The 25,042-nt window shown below is 43.5% G+C and overlaps 1 protein-coding gene across 4 annotated transcripts in view; it reads left to right on the forward strand.

The window, feature by feature from the left end:
- LOC126272870 (alpha-catulin) overlaps positions 1–25,042 on the forward strand; it is a 396,855-nt gene that overhangs the window by 191,946 nt on the left and 179,867 nt on the right. For all 4 annotated transcript variants that reach the window (XM_049976091.1, XM_049976092.1, XM_049976093.1 and 1 more), the window contains exon 2: positions 19,170–19,371. In XM_049976091.1, the coding sequence (XP_049832048.1) occupies positions 19,170–19,371 (202 nt within the window). The remainder of the gene's footprint in view (positions 1–19,169; positions 19,372–25,042) is intronic.

Genomic DNA, 25,042 nt, shown 5'->3' on the forward strand with positions numbered 1-25,042 from the left:
TAACACATCGTTCGAAGCCCCCTGCAGAAAATTTGAGCTATGCTGTCTCTGTAACCGTCCATAATTGCGAAAGTATTGCCGGTGCGGGATTTGTCGATTGTATGACCTCTCGATTGTGTCCCATAAATGTTCGATGTGCTTCATACCCGGAGATCTGGCTGGCTAAACCATTGCCTCGAACTGTCCAGAATGTTCTTCAAACCAGTGTGCGATTCGTGCTTTTACTAGTGGGGGGGGATGTATTAGAGGGTTAGTATAATTATATATGTTACTAGCTTGGACCGTGGCGTTACCCATGGTTAAACAGTTATTTATAAATAGACGTTAATGCCGAAACTCGCTATTCACGCCTGTTCACTTTCAGAAAAGCCATCCCTTGTTATATCTTTAAAAGTACATTATAGGTAAAGCTTATTTACAAAATCATCTACGTACAGGTATACGAGGGGAATTCAAAAAGTAAAGGCACATTTGTGAAAAGCTGTACTTATTCTGATGATAGAAAACTGAAAAATGCGTTATTTTTCTACGTAACCTTCCTGGACTTCAATGCAGTTTTCCCGACGTTTTACGAGTTTTTTTATTTCATCAGAAAATACGTTTATCGGTTGCATCTGTAACCAATTTTGTAGCGCAGCAATGACGTCTTCATCACTTTCCAATCTTCTTCCCTGTAGTGCTTCCGTTAAGGATCCAAACATGTGAAAATCGCTTGGAGCCAGGTCTGGACTGTATGGTGGATGTTCCAGCACCTCGAATTTTAGTTTCGAACGCAACACATCCCATCCACCCTACAATACAGACCTGACCCTAAAGCCTCGTTTACGCTGGGGCGACGTCTTGCAACATTGTGGCATGCTACATAAATGTGGCGTGCGTCGTCTTGTCATTTAGTTCTAAATGTTTTGAAATGCTTAACTACTGCATAACACTTTTTTCAAAATTAATAAGCAAACATATTAATAGTATTAATAGTAAACTTTCAGTGTTCGGCTCCACAAATTTAAATTACACGTAAAGTTTTACTCCAGTGCGTGGGAAATAAACATCCCAGGTTGGGATGCATAAACTAAAACCAGAGGAGGGGATGTTCACTGCTTCAAATAAATCGTGAACAAATTGTGACCCGGTGACATGGCGCATTGCCATCCATAAAAACTCCGTCGTTGTTTGGAAACAGGAAGTCCATGAATGGCTGCAAATGCTCGCTAAGTAGCCGAACATTTCCAGTCAAAGATGGGTTCCGTTGGGCCAGAGAACACTGTCCATTTCATTTAAACACATCGCATACCGCTGTGGACCCACCACCAGATTCCACAGAGCCCTGTTGATAGCTTAAGTCCACGGATTCATAGGATCTGCCTCACTCTCTAACCCTATCATCAGGTCCTGTCAACTGAAATCGTGGCCTCGGTTTTGCAGCCGTGTAGGATCCATCCGATATGGTCATGAGCCAAGGAGAGTCGCTGCAGGCCATGTTGTGCTCTGAGCAAAGGCACTGGCGTCAGTAATCTGTTGCCATAGCTCAAGGACGTCATATTTCGCCGTAATATGCCAACGAATGAGTTCATCGTACGTTCCACAATAATTTCTGCGGCTGTTCCACGCAGTGTTGCTTGTCCGTTAGCACTGATGCAAAATCAAACTGCTCTCGGTCATTGAGTGCAGGCCGTCGAGCACTACTTCGTCCCTCGTGAGATGTAATGCCTGAAACTTGGTATCCTCGGCATTCTCTTGCCTGTATGGATCTCGAAATTCTGAATTTTCTGACGATTTCCGAAATGGAATGTCCCATGCGTCTAGCTCCAGCTACCACTCCGCACTCAGCGTCTGTTAATTCCCATCGTGCGGCCATAATCACAATGGAAACAGTTTCCCAGGTATCGCATGACAGCTGTACCAACGCACTGCCCTTTTTGTACATTGTGTACGCGATGCTACCGCCATCTTCTTCTTCTTCTTCTTCTTCTTCTTCTTCTTCTTCTTCGGTAGCGCTGCAGCCCATGGTGAGCCTTGGCTTCTTCAACGAACTTCTTCCACTCCGGCCGGCCCAGTTGCTGCAATACCCTGGGTAGAAATAGGTCCGACACGATATTAAGAGGCAGTCCGACTACACAAGGCTAGCAACTGATGTCTTTTATGCATAACGATATTTTTTTTTTTGTCCATCGCGATAATCTCTGAATTCGACTTCAGATAACACAATAATAAGTTCGCTAACAGCGCGCATGACACATCAGGTGAGAACACTATTTGCAGGAACAACTGAAAAATGCTGGATTTAGAAATACGTCAAGTCTTCAAGATTATCATCGGTTACTTATTCTTAATTACAAATTCAGTGAATCATTTGAACGATTTCTTTTATCGAAATGATGTGGAGCGAGTCAGTTTACAAGATGTGCATACATGATAAGTTTTAAAATTAATGAACATATTATTTTTCAGTAATAATCATGCAACTACGCTTAAAAACTGTTTTTTTATATTTTTGCAACTTACGATTTTTTAATAAAAATTCGTCTATGGAACAGGACTTGTTTTCCAAGAAAAATTTTTTAGTGTTACATTTTATGTTATTGAGTAAATGAGCAAAAATTGTTGTTGATACAGCACAGCCATAGATTCGCTTGTTATTTGATACTAATGCTTTGTGGACGTGATACAGATGCTTCGTTACCATATTATCACACTGAACTGCCTCTGGGACAGTTTTGAAAGGAACAGTGACGAACTATCATGCAAAAGAAGAGCCATTTGCCTGCCCGAACAGTGATGAACCAGGCCCGGGTTTCAGTTTATCAAAGTTCCCCCCTCCCCTGCCAGTTTTCAGAGGGCGTGTAGTAGCTGCCATAGTGGGCGGAACAGTGATCCGTCACTACCAGAACATCTGTTTCCATTTATCGATGCAATTCTTTATCAAAAGTGGTGATGTTTCTTGATTCTCAGGTTGTGTTGATTCTGCTCGGTGAACGTTAAGTTTAACGCTTTTTGTCACACTTTCAATGTCATTTCGCCTTCAGCTGCGAAGTATTAAGTAATTTTCGTTCTGTAGTATTTGGACATTCGCAATTCCACCACGCTGCGTTTCGTTAATGCTTCTCCTAACTGAAACCAATTAATAACAGTAATTAACAACATATTCATCAATCGTTTTCGGATTCTACCCTGAATGATGGGTTGCGATAAAACACCATTTATCAGGAAGTATACCTCTAAGGTGAGCCGAGCTTTGATGTGACATGACTTGCGAACAGAAGCTCCTTTAAATAGAATAAGCTACGATGAAAGTAATGAAAGTGATGAAAGTGTAGCAGAAAGGAGGACTATGACTTAGTGATCATCAAAACTGAAGCACGCACAATAAAAAAGTGAAAGAATTCTCATGCCTAGGAAGCAGGTGACACAGACGAAATGTCAGCATACTGACGGAGGTAAAGAACGCTTTCTTAAACGAACCAAACACACAAGCCTAATATTTTTTTCTTCAGTCCATATCACTATTTCATGACCTACTCATTCATTTAACGAAGCCTCCTTCGTATTCGTCAATATACTGATATTTTTCTGTTCACTTAACTTCGTAGGCATAAAAATTCTTTCACGTTTTCTACTGTATGTGCTCCGAAAACGGACTGTTTGTCTGCGAACTTCATCATTCATTTTGTTCCTCTTGTATTTTTGTTCACGCACTAGTATTTTATTTTCTGCCATTAGAAGCTAATTTGTTAGAAAATTTAACAGCAGTGCTGATAAGCTTCCAAACACGATGTTGCCATTCTTAATGTTCCAATACTGTACTTTCGTATTTGTATATCCTGCGTATTAGTCACCTATCTTTCCGTAACTTCTTCCCTATTAATCTCTGGATTTCAGTCAGTGTCGAATGCCTTTTTAAGATCCACAAATTTTGTCAACATACTCTGGTTGTTCGTTATTAGTCGTCCCACTAATAATCGCTCTGTGAGAATTGCTGCTCTGGTAACTTTGTCATTAATATTTACTGATATCACAGCTGCTCCGTAGCCAAGGTCGCAAACGCACAATCGTGCAGTACTGCTCGCCTCAGGGACAGGCGTTTAGAATCCTGGTGGTGGAAAAAGTTTCCGTCGTCAGTGATTGGGTGATAGAGTTTGCGACAACGCCCCCCCCCCCCCCCTTAAATTCCAGCACTCTCCACAGTGTCTCATGTAGTGATGCCATATGACAATAGCCGCTGGTGATCCATAATAGGGCGTCCGTCTCTGCAGCTCTCATCTGAGATTCCTCTTTTGATAAGCCATAGAACTTGGTCTCGTGGTAGTTTCACATCTCCCCTTGATTCATGGTCAAACGCTTTACACGTTTATACTTACTTCTACAGTGAACACATTTCGTGCTCAATAAACAGGCTATTGTTACGCTGTAACTGGGTTTGAGTAAGTTTTCGTTATTAATTGTTTACAATAAGAGGTAAACATTTACCTTTGTGTATGTAGACCCTTCCGGGTGATTTTATATTGTAATAATAACACATATAGAACGTAGGCACGAAGTTATACACCACAATTTGACTTCTGACAATCAAAGTAACATACATCCTTGGATAATGGTGTTTATAAGCGTAGAAATTACTTCTCACTTCCTGAAAAAGAGTTATTACCATTTTCTTTTATTTGATACAAAGTATATTTTGCTTTTAATGTCTGGCGTTTCCCATAAAATTGCTTAATATGTAGGGACGCATCAGACGCAACCAAGTTCGTTAGAAAGGGATCACAGCCTCGAACTGAATAAAGATGGACAAAATGATGGGTAGTGTCCTTTTCAAAGGAACAGCCCCTGCTTTCGCCTTTTAATAGATTCAGGGGAACCACGGGAAACGATATGCATTGTCCGCTCGCCTGGAATGCGATATCGGATCCTTAAAACTACGTTCCTAAGGGACGTGGATACAAAAGGGTGCTTTCGTTCATTTGCGGGCGTAACCCAACCAATCGTGGATGGTGCGTAGTTTCACACAGACTTAAATATCTACAAAGACGTGACTCAGCTGGTCGCGAAATATCGACCATAATGAGCTTCATGTATAAATTCGTGGTGTAATGACTTCAGTTTTTTGCTGGTATTTGAGCAGAGGATGGATCCGATGGTGTAACCAAAAGAACAATGGAAGATAAGACGATGGTGGGTAAACTCAATACCCAAATGATTTCAAGAACTTGCTACAGAGCTCTGAAGGCCAGCTTGATTATCTTTTGGATCACGTTTCACCACCGATTTTTAAATGAGATATTAATGTCAAACTGGCTGTAAGCGGAAAAAACAGAACTTCAATTGACTTTATGCTATTTAGCCTCAGGAGACTGTTTCAAAAGCCGAGCTTTTACTACGTGTTAAAAAAAAGTAAAATCTAGGAAGATATCTGCGAAACTATCCGAAAGGCACTAACTCAAACACAGGGGTTTTTCAGGAGAAATAGTAAATATTTAGGATTTAGGGGGTGATAGTAGATTAATTCGTGTCTAGGTTTTGTAATGGAAACGCTGCTGCTGCTTGTATAGCATATGGCCTACAGTTTACTATTCACTGAATATCGGGTTTAAGAGAGTTTACTCCATGAATTCATTAAAGTGCGCGAGTCTGGTGCAGTGACCATGAGTCACAGTCGTCTGAAATAGTATGTCGTTGAAGTAGGGGACATTATACAGTTGGTAGAAGGTCCTTCCACAAGTACACACAGAATTTGTGCATGTATCGACGTCCAACATTCAAGAGATTATGTAAGCACGGCCTTTAGCATCATTATTTACGCTGGATTCACTACCTTCAACAAGGAGATGAAAATAAACAATTGGAATTTTGTCGTTGGCTAATTGAAAATTACCTAATGGTCCCATGAATGCTGTTTACTGATGAATTCACTTTCACTCGTAACAGTAGCAACAAGACTTGTAAATCTCATTGGTTATCCGACGAATACTCATATTCCTTCAGGAACGCTTCTCTGTAAATGTGTGATGTGATATGATAGACAACGAGATTGGTCCTGTTATGTTACGGCAGGGCCTAGTTATTTAGACTTTCTTGAAATCGAGATTCCAGAACTATTAGAAGAGATTCGTTTGGCAACAAGGATAGGTATGTTCTTACAGCATGACGAGTTCCTTGCAGATTCTAGTAGTCGGATGACGCATCACCTAAACGTAATGTTCTCCGGAGGATGGAGCGGAAGAAATTGTCATTTCTTTTGGCTTCCAAGATCCCCCGACGTTACCGCTTTTGATTTTTGCCTGTGGAGATGTCTGAAAATGACATCTACAAAGAAAAGGTAAACGCTAGAGACAGATTCACATTTCACACTAAGAATAATGCTCCCGGAAAAAAATGACACGTAGGAGGCGGTCTCAGAAGACCTACTGGTGGTGTTGTCGAAATTAATTGAAAGCGCGTGGAAATCGAAGGTGGAATTTTTAAAGAACTATTGTGAACTTCATCATTTGCCTTTATTTAACAGCTTCTGCGAATATTTGGGTTCGATTCTAACAGCTATATCTCTCTAACCAATAAAAATTGAACATATGTTATATGGAATGTATTATTCGAATTAGTCTATATTGCCCCCGGTAGCTGAGTGGTCAGCGCGACAGACTGTCAATCCTAAGGCCCGGGTTCTCCACTCATGTCTGGGTGTTGTGTTGTCCTAATCATCATCAATTCATCCCCATCGACGCGCAAGTCGCCGAAGTGGCGTCAAATCGAAAGACTTGCACCAGGCGAGCGGTCTACCCGACGGGAGGCCCTCGTCACACGCCATTATTATTACCACATTCTAAATAATATTCTCCTGAAACGTCATCTATACATACGAACATTTTTTACACTTACTAAATTCAACAGTGTGGGACGTTGCTGAACAAACGAGGGAGCGAAGGATTTATTTGGTGGAATCTGAAGACTTTTGATACCAGTATGCAAATGTTAACAGTAAACGATCCATTTAGAAGCGACGTAATGCGCTGCGCTTTGTAGCCTTCGCACTGACAGGAGAAGCGTTAGTGATAGTCAATCCGTCTTGACAGAGGATTTGAATGAGGTAGCTAAACTGTTTGGAAATGAACCATGTGTTCTTCCTTCGGGTCGTCATAAGCCGGGACCTTGCGCTGGGCGGCCGCCTTATAGTTTCGCTGCTGACGACACCTAAACAGAAGCTGGCGTAAGCCGCGGCGTGTTTGCACGAGATCATACACACCGCCGGAGCAGGCGTCGAGGGGAGAGGAAGAGCTGTAGTGAGCACAAGACAGAGCTTTCGGATTAGCGTAGTAGAGGACACGCTGTGTTCATTGCAATCACTACCGTAACACAGACGTTTAACATCTGCTACACATCCGTGTTACGGCCCATTTTAACTTGTCGGCCCTGAGCCGTACAAAGCCACGTGAACTCAGAGCTGTTGAGCCGCAACATAGCTGATTTGTCCCCCACAGAGCACGTGCTGATACACATTCATTTAGTCCAATGAAAATTTGCCCAACTAGCACACCAGGTATTGCGAAGTTGTGAACTTTGTTGTGGAAGAACTTTATTCGGGTTTTTAAGGTAGTTGTGTGTTTCTTTCAAATCAGTTTACTGAAATACTTTGTTTTTGACATATTATCACCGCCGGAGATTCATCCAAAACTTTTGAACGGCATGATTAGGCCGGTTTTACACTAACATCAGATGTTAAGTCCCGTAGTGCTCACACTGGACTCTCATTCGGGAAGACGACGGTTCAATTCCGTCTCCGGCCATCCTGATTTAGGTTTTCCGTGATTTCCCTAAATCGCTTCAGGCAAATGCCGGGATGGTTCCTTTGAAAGGGCGCAGCCGATTTCCTTCTCCATCCTTCCCTCACCCGAGCTTGCGCTCCGTCTCTAATGACCTCGTTGTCGACGGGACGTTAAACACTAATCTCCTCCTCCTCCATAGTGCTCAGAGCCATTTGAATCATTTTGAATAGCATGTACTGTGCCCCTTGCTCACCCCCACCTTGTGGAGGCAAGCTTTTTTTTTAAATATAAAAAAGTCGAAGGAGCACACCAACTTTTAAGCCATATTTACAACCACACTACAGAGACGTCAAATAGCTGTAGCGACACCAGCGCTCCAATCGGTTACATTTCACATTGCAGTGATCAGAAGACAAACTACTTTTATGATCAAATCTACGGCGAGGCCCTAAAATTGATCATATTTATTTGACGACTGGCGACATTTGACAAAGTTCCCTATTACACCATCAAATTTCTTTGACATAAGTATTAGACATCTCAACTTTGACAAAGAAATTTGATATACCGGCCTAGGAACTTTTGGATACCAGCTTCAAATTCCTGTGCGACCATTATGATTTAGTACATGAAATGTATTAGCAGTTTCAAACGTGGGGAACCGTCAGATTTCCAACGTTTGACTACAATGAAAATTTGTGCCAGATCGGGTCTCGAACCCGAATTTCCCGTTTATAGCAAGCACTTGCCTTACTCTTTGGATATCCGAGCACGCTTCATGGCCAGACCCAAACTTCCATGTGTATAGTCAGCCATGTGTGTACAACCTGCATTCGTATATCCGTTATGTATATTCCTGCATAGAGGGGACATTTTGATTGAAAGTCGCTTGTCCGATGTCGGCGAATAAATACGATATTGCAGTGGCTGTGTTGTTCAGAAGTACGATGTAATGTTCCATCGGACATACATGCATACTCGTGATAAGCTAGAAATCAACGCCGGCCGCGGTGGTCTAGCGGTTCTAGGCGCTCAGTCCGGAACCGCGCGGCTGCTACGGTCGCAGGTTCGAATCGTGCCTCGGGCATGGATGTGTGTGATGTCCTTAGGTTAGTTAGGTTTAAGTAGTTCTAAGTTCTAGGGGACTGATGACCACAGATGTTAAGTCCCATAGTGCTCAGAGCCATTTTTTGAGAAATCCACGTTGCAGTCCCGGTCAGGCCCAAGTTTTCTTTGACGTCCCCCATTATGCAGCTGATGTAATTTTTGAGAACATTTCTCTTGGAGAACAGCGGTCTGGCAAAAAGTACTTCAAAAATGGACACAAACAGCCTCGTCTGCAAAAACGTTTATTTTTATGGTAATCGGTTTCGTCACGTTATGACCGTCGTCAGACTCTCACACTCGCGTTTCGTGGAGTCAAAATACACGTTCCATTCACCGCCACCGCCTGCAGCCGTTCCTTCAAGGAACATTACGTCGTACTTCTGAACAATATAGGTACGGTAATATCGGATTATGATTTGGGTTGAGCATTGTTTCCCTCAATCTCCTGTGACAAATACCGACATTGTTATCTTTAAATGGTCCGTTCACCGTCCTATCGCCCGTTCCCAATTTAACAATCATCCAGATTGCTTTTTAAATTGCGCCTTACTGTCTTATGAAATTGATGTCAGCGCATTGAAGTTCCATGCGGCTTTTCGCGGATGATGCTGTAGTATACAGAGAAGTTGCAGCATTAGAAAATTGTACCGAAATGCAGGAAGATCTGCAGCGGATAGGCACTTGGTGCAGGGAGTGGCAACTGACCCTTAACATAGACAAATGTAATGTATTGCAAATACATAGAAAGAAGGATCCTTTATTGTATATATGATAGCGGAACAAACATTGGTAGCAGTTACTTCTGTAAAATATCTGGGAGTATGCGTGCGGAACGATTTAAAATGGAATGATCATATAAAATAAATTGTTGGTGAGGCGAGTACCAGGTTGAGATTCATTGGGAGAGCCCTTAGAAATTGTAGTCCATCAACAAAGGAGGTGGCTTACAAAACACTCGTTCGACCTATACTTGAGTATTTCTCGTCAGTGTGGGATCCGTACCAGATCGGGCTGACGGAGGAGATAGAGAAGATCCAAAGAAAAGCGGCGCGTTTCGTCACAGGGTTATTTGGTAAGTGTGATAACGTTACGGAGATGTTTAGCAAACTGCAGTGGCAGACTGCAAGAGAGGCGCTCTGCATCGCGGTGTAGCTTGCTCGCCAGGTTTCGAGAGGGTGCGTTTCTGGATGAGGTATCGAATATATTGCTTCCCCCTACTTATACCTCCCGAGGAGATCACGAATGTAAAATTAGAGAGAGTCGAGCGCGCACGGAGGTTTTCAGACAGTCGTTCTTCCCGCGAACCATACGCGACTCGAACAGAAAAGGGAGGTAATGACAGTGGCACGTAAAGTGCCCTCCGCCACATACCGTTGGGTGGCTTGCGGAGTATAAATGTAGATGTAGAACCACGGCTCCTGCTACTCTCAAGAAACTCGAGAAGGCCCAATATTAAGGTCCCTTTTTAGTCACTTATTGTGCCGTGAGTTTTCATTCGGGCAACTGTTGTTTGTGAGAGATCCAGTTTTGACAAACGTCAGTACGCACCAGTAAAGACTGTGAATGTCTCGGCGGCCGAATTCGACGACTCGTGCCGGCAGAGCGGCGAACACCTGGCGGCGAGACGTCACCCCTGGCGGTTCGCGGGCGCAGGATGCCGTATCAGCATCGTTCGTGACTTGGCAACAATGCCGGAACGACGACCCGCTTATAGAGGGAAGGCTATTTTAGACCTACTTTAATTTTATAATCGAGTGACGTAGGCGACTGGCCGTGGGCAACCAAGTGGGATGTGGAAGGCGGGGGTCGTCGCGGCTGTGTCTGCAGCTACGGCGCGCAGCCTTTTCCCGCAGGTCACGTTTAATTAAATTCCAGAGGGCCTCGCGGGCATAGAGAGCCCTCGTGGGACGCCGTGCCGGGTGCGATACCCCTCGTCTGCTCACCGGAAAATTGCTCGCAGTCGCGCTCCTTGTGCGCTGCCTGCCACCTGGCCGGGTCAGCCGGTTGTCAGAGCACACAGGCGGGCAGCGAATAGCGAGCTGCCGTGGCAGTCGCTACCCTGCCGTATTCCCTAGGCTCTCTCTGTAACCGCCACGTCATAGGCGTCCCGTCACGTGTTTGTTTATAAGCACACCCAGAGGACACATCATGTTAATACCTATACTCTGTTCATCATAAGAATAAATCCGATGTAAACAAACAAAAACGCACGATTGACCAGAAGCCGTAACACACGTATGCTAGTGTTGTTACGCCCATGGAAGTAAGTCTTACTTATGTATTAGATATCTTATTACTTGTTGCTGTATCCGGATCCCGCTCCAGCTACCGCCGAGTCTGGGTGCTGACGAGTCCTCTCCATTTGGCTCGGTCCTCCCACCACTTTTCTTCCTCCACTTGCTGCCAGGTCACACTTCTCCTTCCCACAGATATTTTCACTCCCGTTTTCCACCGTGTTCTTGGTCGCCGTCTAGGTCTTTCTCTATCCATTTTTAGTTCTTCCATAATTTTGGGAAGTTTCTCCCCATGCATCCTCTTAACATGCCCGTACCATCTTAATCTCTCGTTTTCGATTTCTTCTCCCGTACTTTCTTCTTTAAGGTCCTTTCTAATATCTACATTCCTTACTCTTCCCGTTCTTGTTTTTCCCTTGATTGCTCTGAGAAATTTCATTTCCCCTGCTTCCAGTCTGCTTTAGTCCCTTTCTGTCATTGTCCACGATTCTCCTCCATAGGTGACAATAGGGAAACATTTTTGGAAATTTGTGGTAAGGACTATGGGACCAAACTGCTGAGGTGATCGGTCCCTAGGCTTACGAACCACTTAATCTAACTTAAACTAACTTACACCGAGGACAACACACACACCCATGCCAGAGGTAGGACTCGAACCTCCGATGCGCGGAGCCACGCGAACCGTTTCAAGACACCCTAGACCGCACGGCTACCCCGCACGGCTGACGATAAGTAAGTTATAACCCTTATACATAAGAAATTTTGCTTTTTCTGAAAATTCCTTATTCCAAGTCAGGTGTTTTAATGTTTGGTAGAAATTGCCTCCCTTCTGTAACCTCCTATTAATTTCGTTGGCCATTACTAGATATTTCACTCCCTAAATAAGTGAAACTGTCTACCTATTTGAAGGGTTCTCCATTCAAATTAATGTTCCCTTTGATTCCTTTGTCTCTTCCAAATACCTTTACTTCCCTCTCTTCTTTATTTTTAATCCATATCTTTTCATTATTTCCTTCCACGCAAATACATCTACCTCTTTATCGCCCCTTATTACCATATCACAAACGGCTCTGAGCACTACGGTACTTAACAACTGAGGTCATCAGTCCCCTAGAACTTAGAACTACTTGAACCTAACTAGCCTAAGGACATCAAACACTTCCATGCCCGAGGCAGGATTCGAACCTGCGACCGTAGTGGCCACGCGGTTCCAGACTGAAGCGCCTAGAACCCCTCGGTCACACCGGCCGGCTATTACCATATAATCTACAAAAATCGGCTTTTTGTCTTTTTCTGTTACTATATCTTTAACTGCTGTATTCATTCCCTCCACCACAACATTAACAAATGCAGGAGATACAATACTTCCTTGTTTAAGCTCTTGTCTTTTTTCGAGGTATGCAGAGTTCCCCAGTGGTGTTTTAATTCTACAATTGTATCATCTGTACATTGTCTTTATTGCATTAATGTATCCATCTTCTATAAATATCTTCATTTCTTCCCAGAGTCTTCCCATGTTAACTGAGTTATATGCCTTTTCTATGTCTATAAGACAAAGGAATCGTAATAATGAAGCCGGCCGGTGTGGCCAAACGGTTCCAGGCGCTTCAGTCTGGAACCGCGCGGCCGCTACGGTCGCAGGTTCGAATCCTGCCTCGGGTATGGATGTGTGTGATGTCCTTAGGTTAGTTAGGTTTAAATAGTTCTAAGTTCTAGGCGACTGATGACCTCAGAAGTTGAGTCCCATAGTGCTCAGAGCTATTTTTTTGTGGTAATGAAGAATCTTGTTTTATGTTGTTCTTTCGTATACCCCGGATTGAGAAAGTGTGTCTGTGGTCCAGCAAGGATGGGAGAATCGTTTACCAGGAATGGTTGGATATAGATTTGAATGAAATGAAAAAGTTTCTTAGTGTTCTGATCTTTAACGATATTTACAAGTCAATTAATGAAGATATCAGTCAGCTGTGAGTGGAGAGAATGGCCATAACGGTTCCATAAAATTATTTCTCACGACCGCTTCCATGCTGTTCTGAGGGTGTTGCGCTTTGGCAGTGCAGCAGCCCGACTTGAGCTTAGGTCAAGTGACAAATTTGAACCAGTCAGAGGAGCTTTTGAGATGTGAGGTACTACCCTGCATTCCAGGATTTTGCATGGCCGTGGATGAACAGTTGATCACAAGATATGCCTTAAAAACCTGGCAGATACGAAACAAAGTTCTGGGCCATTTGTGACAATGGAACAAGCTAGTGCAACAAGATGAAAGTGTATTTGTAGAAAGAGGAACAAACTATAGCCGTGCGACTCGACCAGGAATTCTGGTGATTGAACTTGAAAAGTCTGGACCTAATATCACCTGCATTACATCTTTTACGTCTCTAGATTTATCTCATTATTTATTGTCAAGAGATCTGACAGCAGTCGCTAATGTGTGAAAGAACAAAGGTGAACTGCCTGCCGATTTTGTTACATCTGAAATATGTGAAGTATACTGTACATTATTCTTGTTGGGAAGATAAGAGGCTATCATCACACATAGTTGAAAAATAAAGTTGTTACCATCCTTAGCTCTCTTCATGACCGGCCAACGGTATCGCCATCAGAAGCAATAAAACCTGAAGTTATAATGATGTACAATGCCACGAAAGTGGCGTTGACACCGTGGACCATAAGATGCGATGTTACAGTATGAAGAGAAAAACAAGACACTGACCACTGGTGATTTTCTTCAACATGATTGTTGTATGTGTAATAAATGAATACATAACTTGAATTATGCTGGCTACCAACAATAAATGAGATGTCGGACTTTCATTGTCAGTTTTGGAAAGCAACTAACAGGTAAAGAAGTTAATGAATTCATTAGTAACACCGGATCGAAGAGGAGCTGCGAAACCACCAACTAAGAAAAGGACAAGATTTTAATATTGTGTAAAGAAAAAAGATAGGAAATCAATATGCTCGGAACATTCTGCTATTGTCTTGGTTGAAATGGCTCTGAGCACTATGGGACTTAGCATCTGATATCATCAGTCCCCTAGACTTAGGTTATTTAGGTTTAAGTAATTCTAAGGACATCACACACATCCATGCCCGAGGCAGGATTCGAACCTGCGACCGTAGCAGCAGCACGGTTCCAGACTGAAGCGCCTAGACTATTTCGGCCACATGCTATTGTCTGTGGACAGAAAAGGCTACCAGTAGAAGTATAAAATCGTGTTGATTAAAATATAAACTTGCAATAAATAAAATTATTTTAAAAGTATTAACACCTTAAAGGTGGGTCATGTCATAAATAGTCAAAATAGGGTAAGTTCAAACAACACGGGTCCGAGAGGCCCGACTGGTCGGTAACGATACAGACATATTCTCTGGTGACCAGAGGGCTGAGGTGGGGCGACGTGGCTGGCAACACGAAGAGCAATGCGGTGCCTGGGTGTTCATAAGACCAGGGACATACTCGTGCAGCCCATTGAAGCCAGCTTGGAAGACGTTAGTACCCGCAGCATACTCATCAATAGGGCATAAACAAAGGATAACACTTCAGTTACCGACATTGTTAAAGTAGACATCCTGATTCATGATCCCGGAAGCTGAATGAGAGTGCCGAAGTCATGTTACGAAACATCACAACGCCCCTACCGGCGTGAACTTCACCTTCAGCAAACCACGGGTTAAACATCTCGGTGCACTCGGCCCTTGCGTCATTTGAAAAAGGCAAAACTGCGACTCATCGGACGACACTACGCACTTCCACTACGGATTTGAAATGATTAGTTTGGCCGGCCGGAGGCCTTGCGGTTCTAGCAGCTACAGTCTGGAACCACGTGACCGCTACGGTCGCAGGTTCGAATCCTGCCTCGGGCATGGATGTGTGTGATGTCCTTAGGTTAGTTAGGTTTAAGTAGTTCTAAGTTCTAGGGGATTGATGACAATAGATGTTAAGTCCCATAGTGCTCAGAGCCATTAGAACTTTTTTTTTTAATTAGTTTGATCGATGGCAGGATGCCCTTCTTGTCAACACGCTTTGTCCCTCTCTCCCTCCCTCAGGACGGATTGTGTACCCAATTGTCTGCACGTAGTGTAAGTCATGCGAAAGTGAGCGAGAACTTGATAAATATTTGCGAAACGTGTAACTGAAGCGGGACTTCGGGTCCAGGCCGGTATTTACCTAGAGGCATGTGAGAAACCGCCTAAAAACGCACATAGATGCTGGCAGGCACATGGGGCCCTCGTCGTTAATCCGCCGGGTGGATTCGATCCGGAGCCGGTGCGCCTCCCCGTCCCGGAAGTGGCGCTTTAACACGCACAGATATGCGGAGTCCGTCGTCGACGGAACGTTAAACCTCGTGATCCTTTCTTTCTTCGTTACATACACGGCGACAGTAAAAGGTTCTTCATCAATAAAGATTTTAATTTTTTCCTGCAATTCGATGAGTGCGAACGCTGTTCTTTTTATTTCAAAATTGTTGCCTTCATGCAATATCACCCACCTGTCCAGACACGTTTTCGGCCTGAAATCTCATTGACTGCAGTAGAATTGTCTTCAGTGACGAGTCCCTATTCGAACTGAGCCAGATGACCAGCGAAGAAGTGTCTGGAAACGCCCCGGAAAGTGATGTGTTACCAGCCTGGTTGTCGAATGTCATACGACCCGACAACCAGGAATGATGGTCTGGGTTTCTATTTCTTTTCATAGCAGGCCGCCTTTGGTTCATCCGCGACACCTTTACAGCACAGCGGTACGTCGACGACATTCTACGCCCCGTTTCCTTGCCGTACATGGCAAGCCATCCTGGGATTACATTACAACAAGATAATGCCCGCCCGCACAGGTGGGGGGGGGGGGGGGGTTTCTACTGGTCGTCTTTGTGCTTGCCAAACCCTACTTTGGCCATCAGGATCGCCGGAACTCTCCACTATTGAGAGCGTTTGGAGCATTATTGGCAGGGCCCCCCAACTATCTCGGGATTTTTACGATGTAACACGCCAGTTGGACAAAATTTGGCATGATATCACTCAGTAGGACATCTAACAACACTATCAGTCAGTGCCAAGCCGAATAACTGCTTGCAAGAGGGGCAGAGGTTGACCAACACCTTATTGACTTTCTCAGTTCGTGAAGCTCTTTCTCTTGAATAAATCATCCAGTGTTTCTGAAAGTGTAATCATTCGTTTGTTCTAAGTATCACATCCACCGATTTCCGTCTCATTTGATCATTCCTCCATGGTGCGTCTTTTTGAGTATATTTATACGGTGTCAAATGTTCACCATTAATCCTTTAATTGGGTACTATTACGTTCGTTCTCGTTGTCCACCTTTAAAGAAGGGTTCCTTACATTACACGAACGAGGAGAACACGGCAAATGTCATCACCTGATTACTCAGAAACTTTGCTCAATGGAACAGAAGCCAAGCGAACACGTGTCGCGGCTTGTCCCAAAACACTCTGTTTCTGAAAAAGCGACAGTCAAAGTTTTCGAGGTATTATCAGAGTTCTTTATGTGCCTTTTACCGCACGATATCCTCAGACGAAATGGTGGTTCAGTGGTTAGCGTTGCGGCATCTTAATTTTGCGCCCCCCTGTTTGAAACCCGATTATTGTTTTTATGTGTTTTAGTTTACTGTATTTTAGTTTTATTGGTGGTGGTGATTAGTGTGTAACGTCCCGTCGACAACGAGGTCATTAGAGACTGAGCGCAAGCTCAGGTTAGGGAAGGATTGGGAAGGAAATCGGCCGTGCCCTTTCGAAGGAACCATCCCGGCATTTGCCTGAAACGATTTAGGGAAATCACGGAAAACCTAAATCGGGATGGCCGGAGACGGGATTGAACCGTCGTCCTCCCGAATGCGAGTCCAGTGTGCTAACCACTGCGCCACCTCGCTCGGTTTAGTTTTATTGTTTTCATTCATCTGCCCAGGTTACGACACGAATGTTTCTTATAAAATTAATGGATACAAGGGCTTTATATTAATTGTAAAATTACAACTAGATTTCACAATAAGTGTCACACTTGTATTATACAGGGTGATTATAATTAAACTTTCAAACCGCTGTAGAAATAACACCACTGGTCAGAATGACGTCAAATTGCAACGGAATATTATCGGAGAAGGGGGAAAACGTACGGCAGAAGAAAAATCAATAATTACAAAATGTAACAACAGATGGCGCTGCAAACATCATAACTTAATAGTGGCCGACTACAAATGACGCTTTTGACGCTAAACAAACTGCGATACTCAGTGTGCATGGGTGTACAGGTGTGATACTGTTAGTTAGGCCGGTATTACACTATCAAATTTCTTTGTCAAATATCTTTGTCCAATATCTTTGTCCAATATCTTTGTCAAAGATATTTGATGGTGTAATAGGGAACTTTGTCAAATGTCGTCCAATATTTGATCAAATCTAGGGCCTCGCTGTAGATTTGATCAAAGAAGTCACTTGTCTTCTGTTCACTGCAATGTGACATGTTACCACACGGAGCGCTAGCATCGCTGCATTCTGTCGTCTGTTGTGTTTTTATAAACATTGCGGGTAAACACAATTGGTGTGCGTCGACAACTACAAAATTAATAGAGATGTATGATGCTGATGAGGCGCTTTATAACGTGAGGCACGCTGAATACAAAAGTACATTACGAAGATTGGAAACCTGACCTAACCTAACCTAACCCAACCCTCTCCTGTAGCAAGGAATCGGAGTGTTACAGTGAGCCTGTCTTCTGCAGATGTAGCAGTTCTTAAGTGAATATTATGCTTTGTGATATGAGGATACACTTCATTGATCACATACAGAAATGTATGCTCATCCATTCTTAAGTAATTGATGTACGACTTGACGTCCTTCACTATAAGCTGACATAACAAGTTTTGTTGAATGCGTCGTAAAACCCACGGCTTCATCCAGGTATGTTTCCTTTTTTTTTTTTTTTCCCCGCTTCTCTTCCGCATATGCACACAGTCAATTGTGGTACATGCAACTGCTGCGGTTAATAACAAGTTATTGTCAGCCATCTTGAACTTTGACGAAAAATATAATGACAGTGTAATACCCCTTCTAACGCTACGTCAAAGATCTTTGTCAAATATATTTGACGGAATATTTGATCACATCTTTGATCAAATCTTTGACAAAGAAATTTGATAGTGTAATACCGGCCTTACGTAAACCCATCCACCACGGCAAGTTCATATCAAATCAGATGGGAAAATCGATTTTTAATTGTCGTGAAGCCAAAAACCGCATAAGGAGCATCATTCAAAATCAAATCGGATTATTAATTTCCGTGAAACATTCGAAACAGAGATAATCCGAACATCACGAGCATCGCGGCAAAGACAGATTTGTCACAGTGACATTTCTTGATATGAATCTAACTCGTGAAAGACATTTCGTCGGTATTGGTGAAGATTTCGCGGGTTAGCAATAATTTCGCGAAAAACCATGCATAACGGCTCACTTTTATGAAAACTGTCGCTTCCAGTGGATTATGAATGATGATAGCACTACAGAAATTTCACCGAAAACAATTCGAAATTATTTTCTCATACCTTTTTTTTAATTCATTCATCTGACTTACGGTCTGTGGATTGATAAAGACAAAATCATGTCATTGTATACTGGATAGGTATATAAATGAAAAACAAAAGTAAGACTCGGGTTTTGGACACGGGACGCAAATTGAAGAAACAACGACGCTAGCCATTTCGTCTCATTATAAGGTGCAGTCAAAGGGACGTAAAGCACCTGGAAAATTCCTCGAAAACTTTGCCCGCCATTTTTACAGAAACGGTCAACTATCTACAGATAAGCCGGTACACAAACTAGCTTATTTTGACCGCTCTTCCACTGGGCGAAGTATCTGGGAAATCAAGTGATGGCACTTGCCGTGTTCTCCTTGTAAGTGAAAATTATGCCAGTCGTTGATGCGTCTCAGGAACAGAAGTGGCCCTGGTACCGAACCCTGAAGAACACACCGCGATATAGTACCGTATTAGGAAGTCACCCGCTGTTGTATGAAGTGAGTTTGTGAGGGAGTTCGCTACATGGACCGCCTCCCCGGCTGTTGCAGATCTCGACGCTGGTGGCGCACCGGGAGCGCGACCGAGAGCGGCCGCTATGCTCGGAGCGCAGCGTGCGGGCCGTGGCGCGCGTCGGCCAGGCCGTGAACCTGGCTGTCGAGCGCTTCGTCACCGTCGGCGAGACCATCGCTGACGACAACCCCGACATCAAGGCCGACATGTACGACGCCTGCAAGGAGGCGCGCGCCGCCGGTGAGGCACCCGCAACAAAGCCGTCCGTTAAGAATTTCACGCAGGCAGCGGCGGTTCGTTTCTTCCATTTACAGCAGTAGTCACTTACACGCTGGCAATTTGTCTGGAAAACCTGCAAAAATGGGAGTTCTCGCGGGTACTGATTTAGTGAAGAGATCAGAGAACTCTGAAGGATTCGGGGTGTTCTGACAAGGAACTCTAGATCGCAGAAGGCCAATGGTGTTAACGGCTTTTTACGCCCCGCCTACTGTACACCGTGCAACCACAATATTGGCTATTGATAGAAACAGGGGGCGGGACTGGAGGTATCTAATGGTGAGCACAGCCTGAGCCTTTGGGGCGTAGTTGAACTGCTTACGGTCTAAGGCGTTGCAGTCATGGACTGTGCGGCTGATCACGGCAGAGGTTCCAGTCCTCCCTCGGGCATGAGTGTGTGTGTTTGTCCTTAGGATAATTTAGGTTAAGTAGTGTGTAAGCTTAGGGACCAGCCGGCCGTGGTGGTCTAGCGGTTCTAGGCACTCAGTCCGGAACCGCGTGACTGCTACGGTCGCAAAATGGTTCAAATGGCTCTGAGCACTATGGGACTTAACATCTGTGGTCATCAGTCCCCTAGAACGTAGAACTACTTAAACCTAACTAACCTAAGGACATCACACGTCCATGCCCGAGGCAGGATTCGAACCTGCGACCATAGCAGTCCCGCGGTTCCGGACTGAGCGCCTAGAACTGCTAGACCACCGCGGCAGGCGCTACGGTCGCAGGTTCGAATCGTGCCTCGGGCATGGATGTGTGTGATGTCCTTAGGTTAGTTAGGTTTAAGTATTTCTAAGTTCTATGGGACTGATGACCTCAGAAGTTAAGTCTCATAGTGCTCAGAGCCATTTGAACCATTTTAAGCTTAGGGACTGACGACCTTAGCAGTTAAGTCCCATAAGATTACACACACATTTGATTTTGAATTGCTTAGTCGACGAGTAACTCATAACGGAGCAAGAGGTGTTGATACAAAGCAGAGCAATGGCAACGATAAACCAAAAAAACATTGCATTGCATCTACAGCAACAGTTGCCGAAGTTGACATTTAGTCAGAAAGGAACCCAAGGAATTTCGCAGAGTGAGAAAGAAATGGCTGATGAAATATTAGCGTTTCTCCCTAAATGAGTCAGTGGAATGTGTGGTGTCCTGTACACTCGATAGTGCGGCCAATATACAGTAGTAGAACAATGTTGGCGATACGTGCTTAACAGTAAAAGTAAAACTGAAACAGGTGTCGAGTCATGTAGTTAATTATCCTTGTCGGATACGGAGCCACAACTCCCGTCTCCCGTGAAAAGTTGTAAAGCACAATCATTGTCCAAGGAGTGGGTACTAATGATAATTAAGGAGCGCCGGGACAAAACCCGATGCATCCACTTTCGCTGTATTCGCGTGTTTGAACTGTAGGGGGGAGATACGGGAGTAATAATCCATGCTGCCACAAAATAACTTTCAGCACAACGCGACATCAAGTGTTTTATGGCGTGTTTCGTCTTTTTATAGCTTGTGGAGCCATTTATAGATTTATTAACAGCAAATGCAGATTTATCGGTTTTTGTTCCGGCACTCCTCAATTACGTACATGGAATGTCGCCACAGCATAGTAAACAAACAATCATAAACAGATTTCGGATAAGTCCGCAGCAATGTGACCGTGCATTTCATAAGATAAACTACGGATGTTAAGGGAGGACAAGATGTGTTTGCGCATTTCAAGGATGTTCGATGTAATTTACAGAATGTGCATGATAGTGACTTTCTTTGTTGCGCACATACAGTTGCCTACGTCATAGATTACAGTGATTTTAAGGAAAGCAGTGGGTGCTTGCAAAACTTCGAACAGTGCTAAAGCAGTGCAGGAAATAAGATAATGAAATTTCAGAGCAAACAGCGGAATCGACCTGAAAAATTGCAGATGGGATAAGCAAGCAACCTTATTCCATCGTTCTGTAAAGAAATTGTTTTCAACTCTGACAAATCGGGATTTGAATATGAAATACACATAAAACGAACCCTGGAAATTAGGGATACCAAGAGAGTTGTGTCAACACTGACATCAGTGCCTTAAGGCATTCGTATACAATTAAGCGACTGTTAATCAGGATGGTAGATTGGCTGGAAAGTTATATATTGTGCTCCGCGAAGTTTGAGGTGTGCTCAGCACCTACGTTTCTTTCTCGCGTGCGTGATCTTGAGAGGGCAGTAGAGAATATTTACATCACAGCTAGCACGAGTGGGATAGTGAGCGTCAGAGAACTACAACTACGGTACGAGCATTACTTTTGGACAATAGCCGGTCAAAATAACTTACATCTGCTTCATTCTTGATCTGCGAATAAAAGTCATACTCCCTCCTGAAAAGTGACATTGCTGTTCATACCACCTGCAACAACTGGACAAATACAGCCTCTGGATGTTTGTTTCTTTTTCCGAGCCAATAAAACATATTACCCCACTATCTGCAGCTACGTTTCACAGGATAACCATTTTCACTATAAACTCGATACACTGTTCCGCATTCGGTTGCATGCCATCTCATTCCATCAGTTTTGATCACCCTGTTACACCAATGTGATTGTATATGCATTTTTTAAGAGTTGATACCTAGCAAAACGTCCTACACTATATCTAAATTTCAAGGAGTTTGCCCTCGATCTTGATGATGCGAACTTTTGTGATCACTGTGACGTGCCATTTTTGTTTCAGTGTTCATGGTGCAAGTTGTTTCAAACATTTATTTAGCGTTGACGTCCATTTTGTGAAGATTAATAAATACGTCCCATAGAAGGTTGATCTCTGCATCTCCTGGCCATTCATTTTCTGTCGCCTCCTGTTGCACTTTATGAGTCATTAGCAGATAATATTTTTCCTGTCACTGTTAACACAACTCTTTCAAATGAGCCTTACTAATGAACGAGTGAACTCACAGTCAAGGGATTCCTTGTGAGTGACTTAGCGGTGCTAGGAGGAGGAAGGGAGGGGTGGAAGGGTTATAACTGTTCGTTGACAAAAAAGAAATATACTAACGCATTTTGTTTCAAATCACTCTAATGTAAGATTCTTCAGGGGAAAAAGGGTTCCGAGGTCGCGTTAGGAAATGTGAAGTACACACTGTGATCAAATGTATCGGACACCCCCAAAAAATATATTTTTCATATTAGGTGCATTGTGTTGTCACCTACTGCCAGGTACTCCATATTAGTGACCTCAGTAGTCATTATACATTGTGAGAGAGCAGGATGGGGCGCTCCGCGGAACTCACGGACTTAGAATGGGGTCAGGTGACTGGGTTTCACTTGTGCCATGCGTCTGTATGCGAGATTTCCACACTCCGAAACATGCCTAAGTCCGATGTGATAGTCAAGTGGAAACGTGAAGGGACACGTACAGCACAAAAGCGTACAGGCCGATCTCGTCTGCTAATTGACAGAGACCGCCGACAGTTGAAGAGGGTCGTAATGTGTAATAGGCACACATCTATCGGGCCATCACACAGGAATTCCAAACTGCATCAGGATCCACCACAAGTACTGTGAATGGGAGGTGAGAAAACTTGGATTTCATGGTCGAGCGGCTGCTCATAAACCACACATCACGCCGGTAAATGCCAAACGACTCGCTTGGTGTAAAGAGCGTAGACATTGGACGATTTACCGTAGAAAAACGTTGTGTGGAGTGACGAATCACGGTACACAATGTGGCGATCCGATGGTAGTGTGTGGGTATGGCGAATGCGCGATGAACATCATCTGCCAGCGTGTGTAGTGCCAAGAGTAAAATTGGAGGCGGTGGTGTTATGGTGTGGTCGCGTTTATCATGGAGGGGGCTTGCACCCCTTATTGTTTTGCGTGCCACTACCACATCACATGTCTGCATTGATGTTTTAAGCACCTTCTTGTTTCCCACTGATGAAGAGCAATGCGGGGATGTGCGATTGCATCTTTCAACACGCCCGAGCACCTGTTCATAATGCAAGGCCCGTGGCGTAGCGCTTACACGACTATAACATCTCTGTAATGGTCTGGCCCGCACAGAGTCCTGACCTGAATCCTATAGAACACCTTTGGGATGTTTTATGACGCCGCCGTCCTGCCAGGCCTCACCGACCGCAATACCTCTCCTCAGAGCAGCACTCCGTGAAGAATGGGCTGCCATTGCCCGAGAAACCATCCAGCACCTGATTGAACGTATGCCTGCGAGAATGTCATCAAGCCTGAGGGTGGGCCAACACCATACTGAATTTCCGCACTACCGATGGAGGGCACCACGGACTTGTAAGTCATTTTCAGCCAGGTGTCCGGATACTTTTGATCACATAGTGTACTTTGAATTGTTGTATTACGTATTAATCGATCGCAGCTGCCTTCGGTGCGCTTGCCAGCTTTGTAAATCTTCGTTACTAACCGCAGTTTCCGGGTTGCAGTTCCGTTTTCCACTGCACGAGATTGAGTGCGACAAAGTGTTACCGTGCGCCTGAGAATTGTTACGTAGGTGTGAGTTCGTCATTCCAACAAAAGAAGAGTTGTTAATTTCTTAATTTTTGTAAATGTGGATAGAATACGTAGCAGTATTTCAATACGAATGTTTTGTGGATCAAACCTGAATATTCACGTTTCGGTCCTTGTTTTACTAATTCCAGTGCAAAGTGGTTCTGTACTTCACTTTCTCAGTAATACCATGCTTCATGTTCGTAATGCCTATAGTGTGATTCGAAACATGATGCGTCGTTATCAAAGTCTTTTGATATCACATTCCATTGAAAGTAATCAAAAGCATGTTCCTGCAGAGAGATGTTATCGCACACTAAACGTTGTGGCAAGAATTAATGACGGGAAACTGTGACGATGTAATTTCATTTAAAGCTTAACTGCACTTTTTGTCTTAAAGTATTATAGCTGAACTGTATTTCTTAAACAACAACAAAACAACAAATTCGTGTATACTGAATGTAAAGAAAAGTAAAGCTATGTGCACTTTCCACTAGAAGAGATGTGTTTCACAGTACGAGAAGAACTTGTGCTAAAAACTCGTAAAATACGCGTTTCAGAGCACATATTTACTGCATCTTTTTTTCTTGTTTTGGCTCATATTTCGACCTCTTAAGATATGGAATACATTTTTAACGCCCTGACATTTTTCAGTACTGACTGAGTAAAAGTGACATGGCAATTAAAGCTTTAAGGCCATGATAACTAGTAAAGAAAAATTGATCGTGCAACAAAAATTGGTTCAGGGGGGTACGGAATTTCAACATCGATATCGCAAGGAAATGTTTTAATCAAACAAAGTCGCCGCTCTAACTAACCCTCAAATTTTTACAGTCAAGATTTCAGCACAAGAATAATTACACGTACTTACATATTTTACTAGATTTTTTAACATCTTTGGTTGCAGAACAGGCACTACAGACCAAGAAACGGAAGGAGAATAATGGGAGAAGCGTTAAATTAATTCTTAACTAAGGTTTTACCTACAGACGTGACGTAAAATCGTTAGAAATTTTGGGCTTATGTCAAGTCATTAAACATATTGAAATCATTTATTCATTCACTAATACCGAAACAGAAGACAGAAACTAGTCTTATACAATGCATTGTGCATCCTGAATTATTTCACTACAAAATTGTTAATATTG

Source organism: Schistocerca gregaria, chromosome 5 (genome assembly GCF_023897955.1).
Source record: "Schistocerca gregaria isolate iqSchGreg1 chromosome 5, iqSchGreg1.2, whole genome shotgun sequence".
Taxonomy (NCBI): Eukaryota; Metazoa; Arthropoda; class Insecta; order Orthoptera; family Acrididae; genus Schistocerca; species Schistocerca gregaria.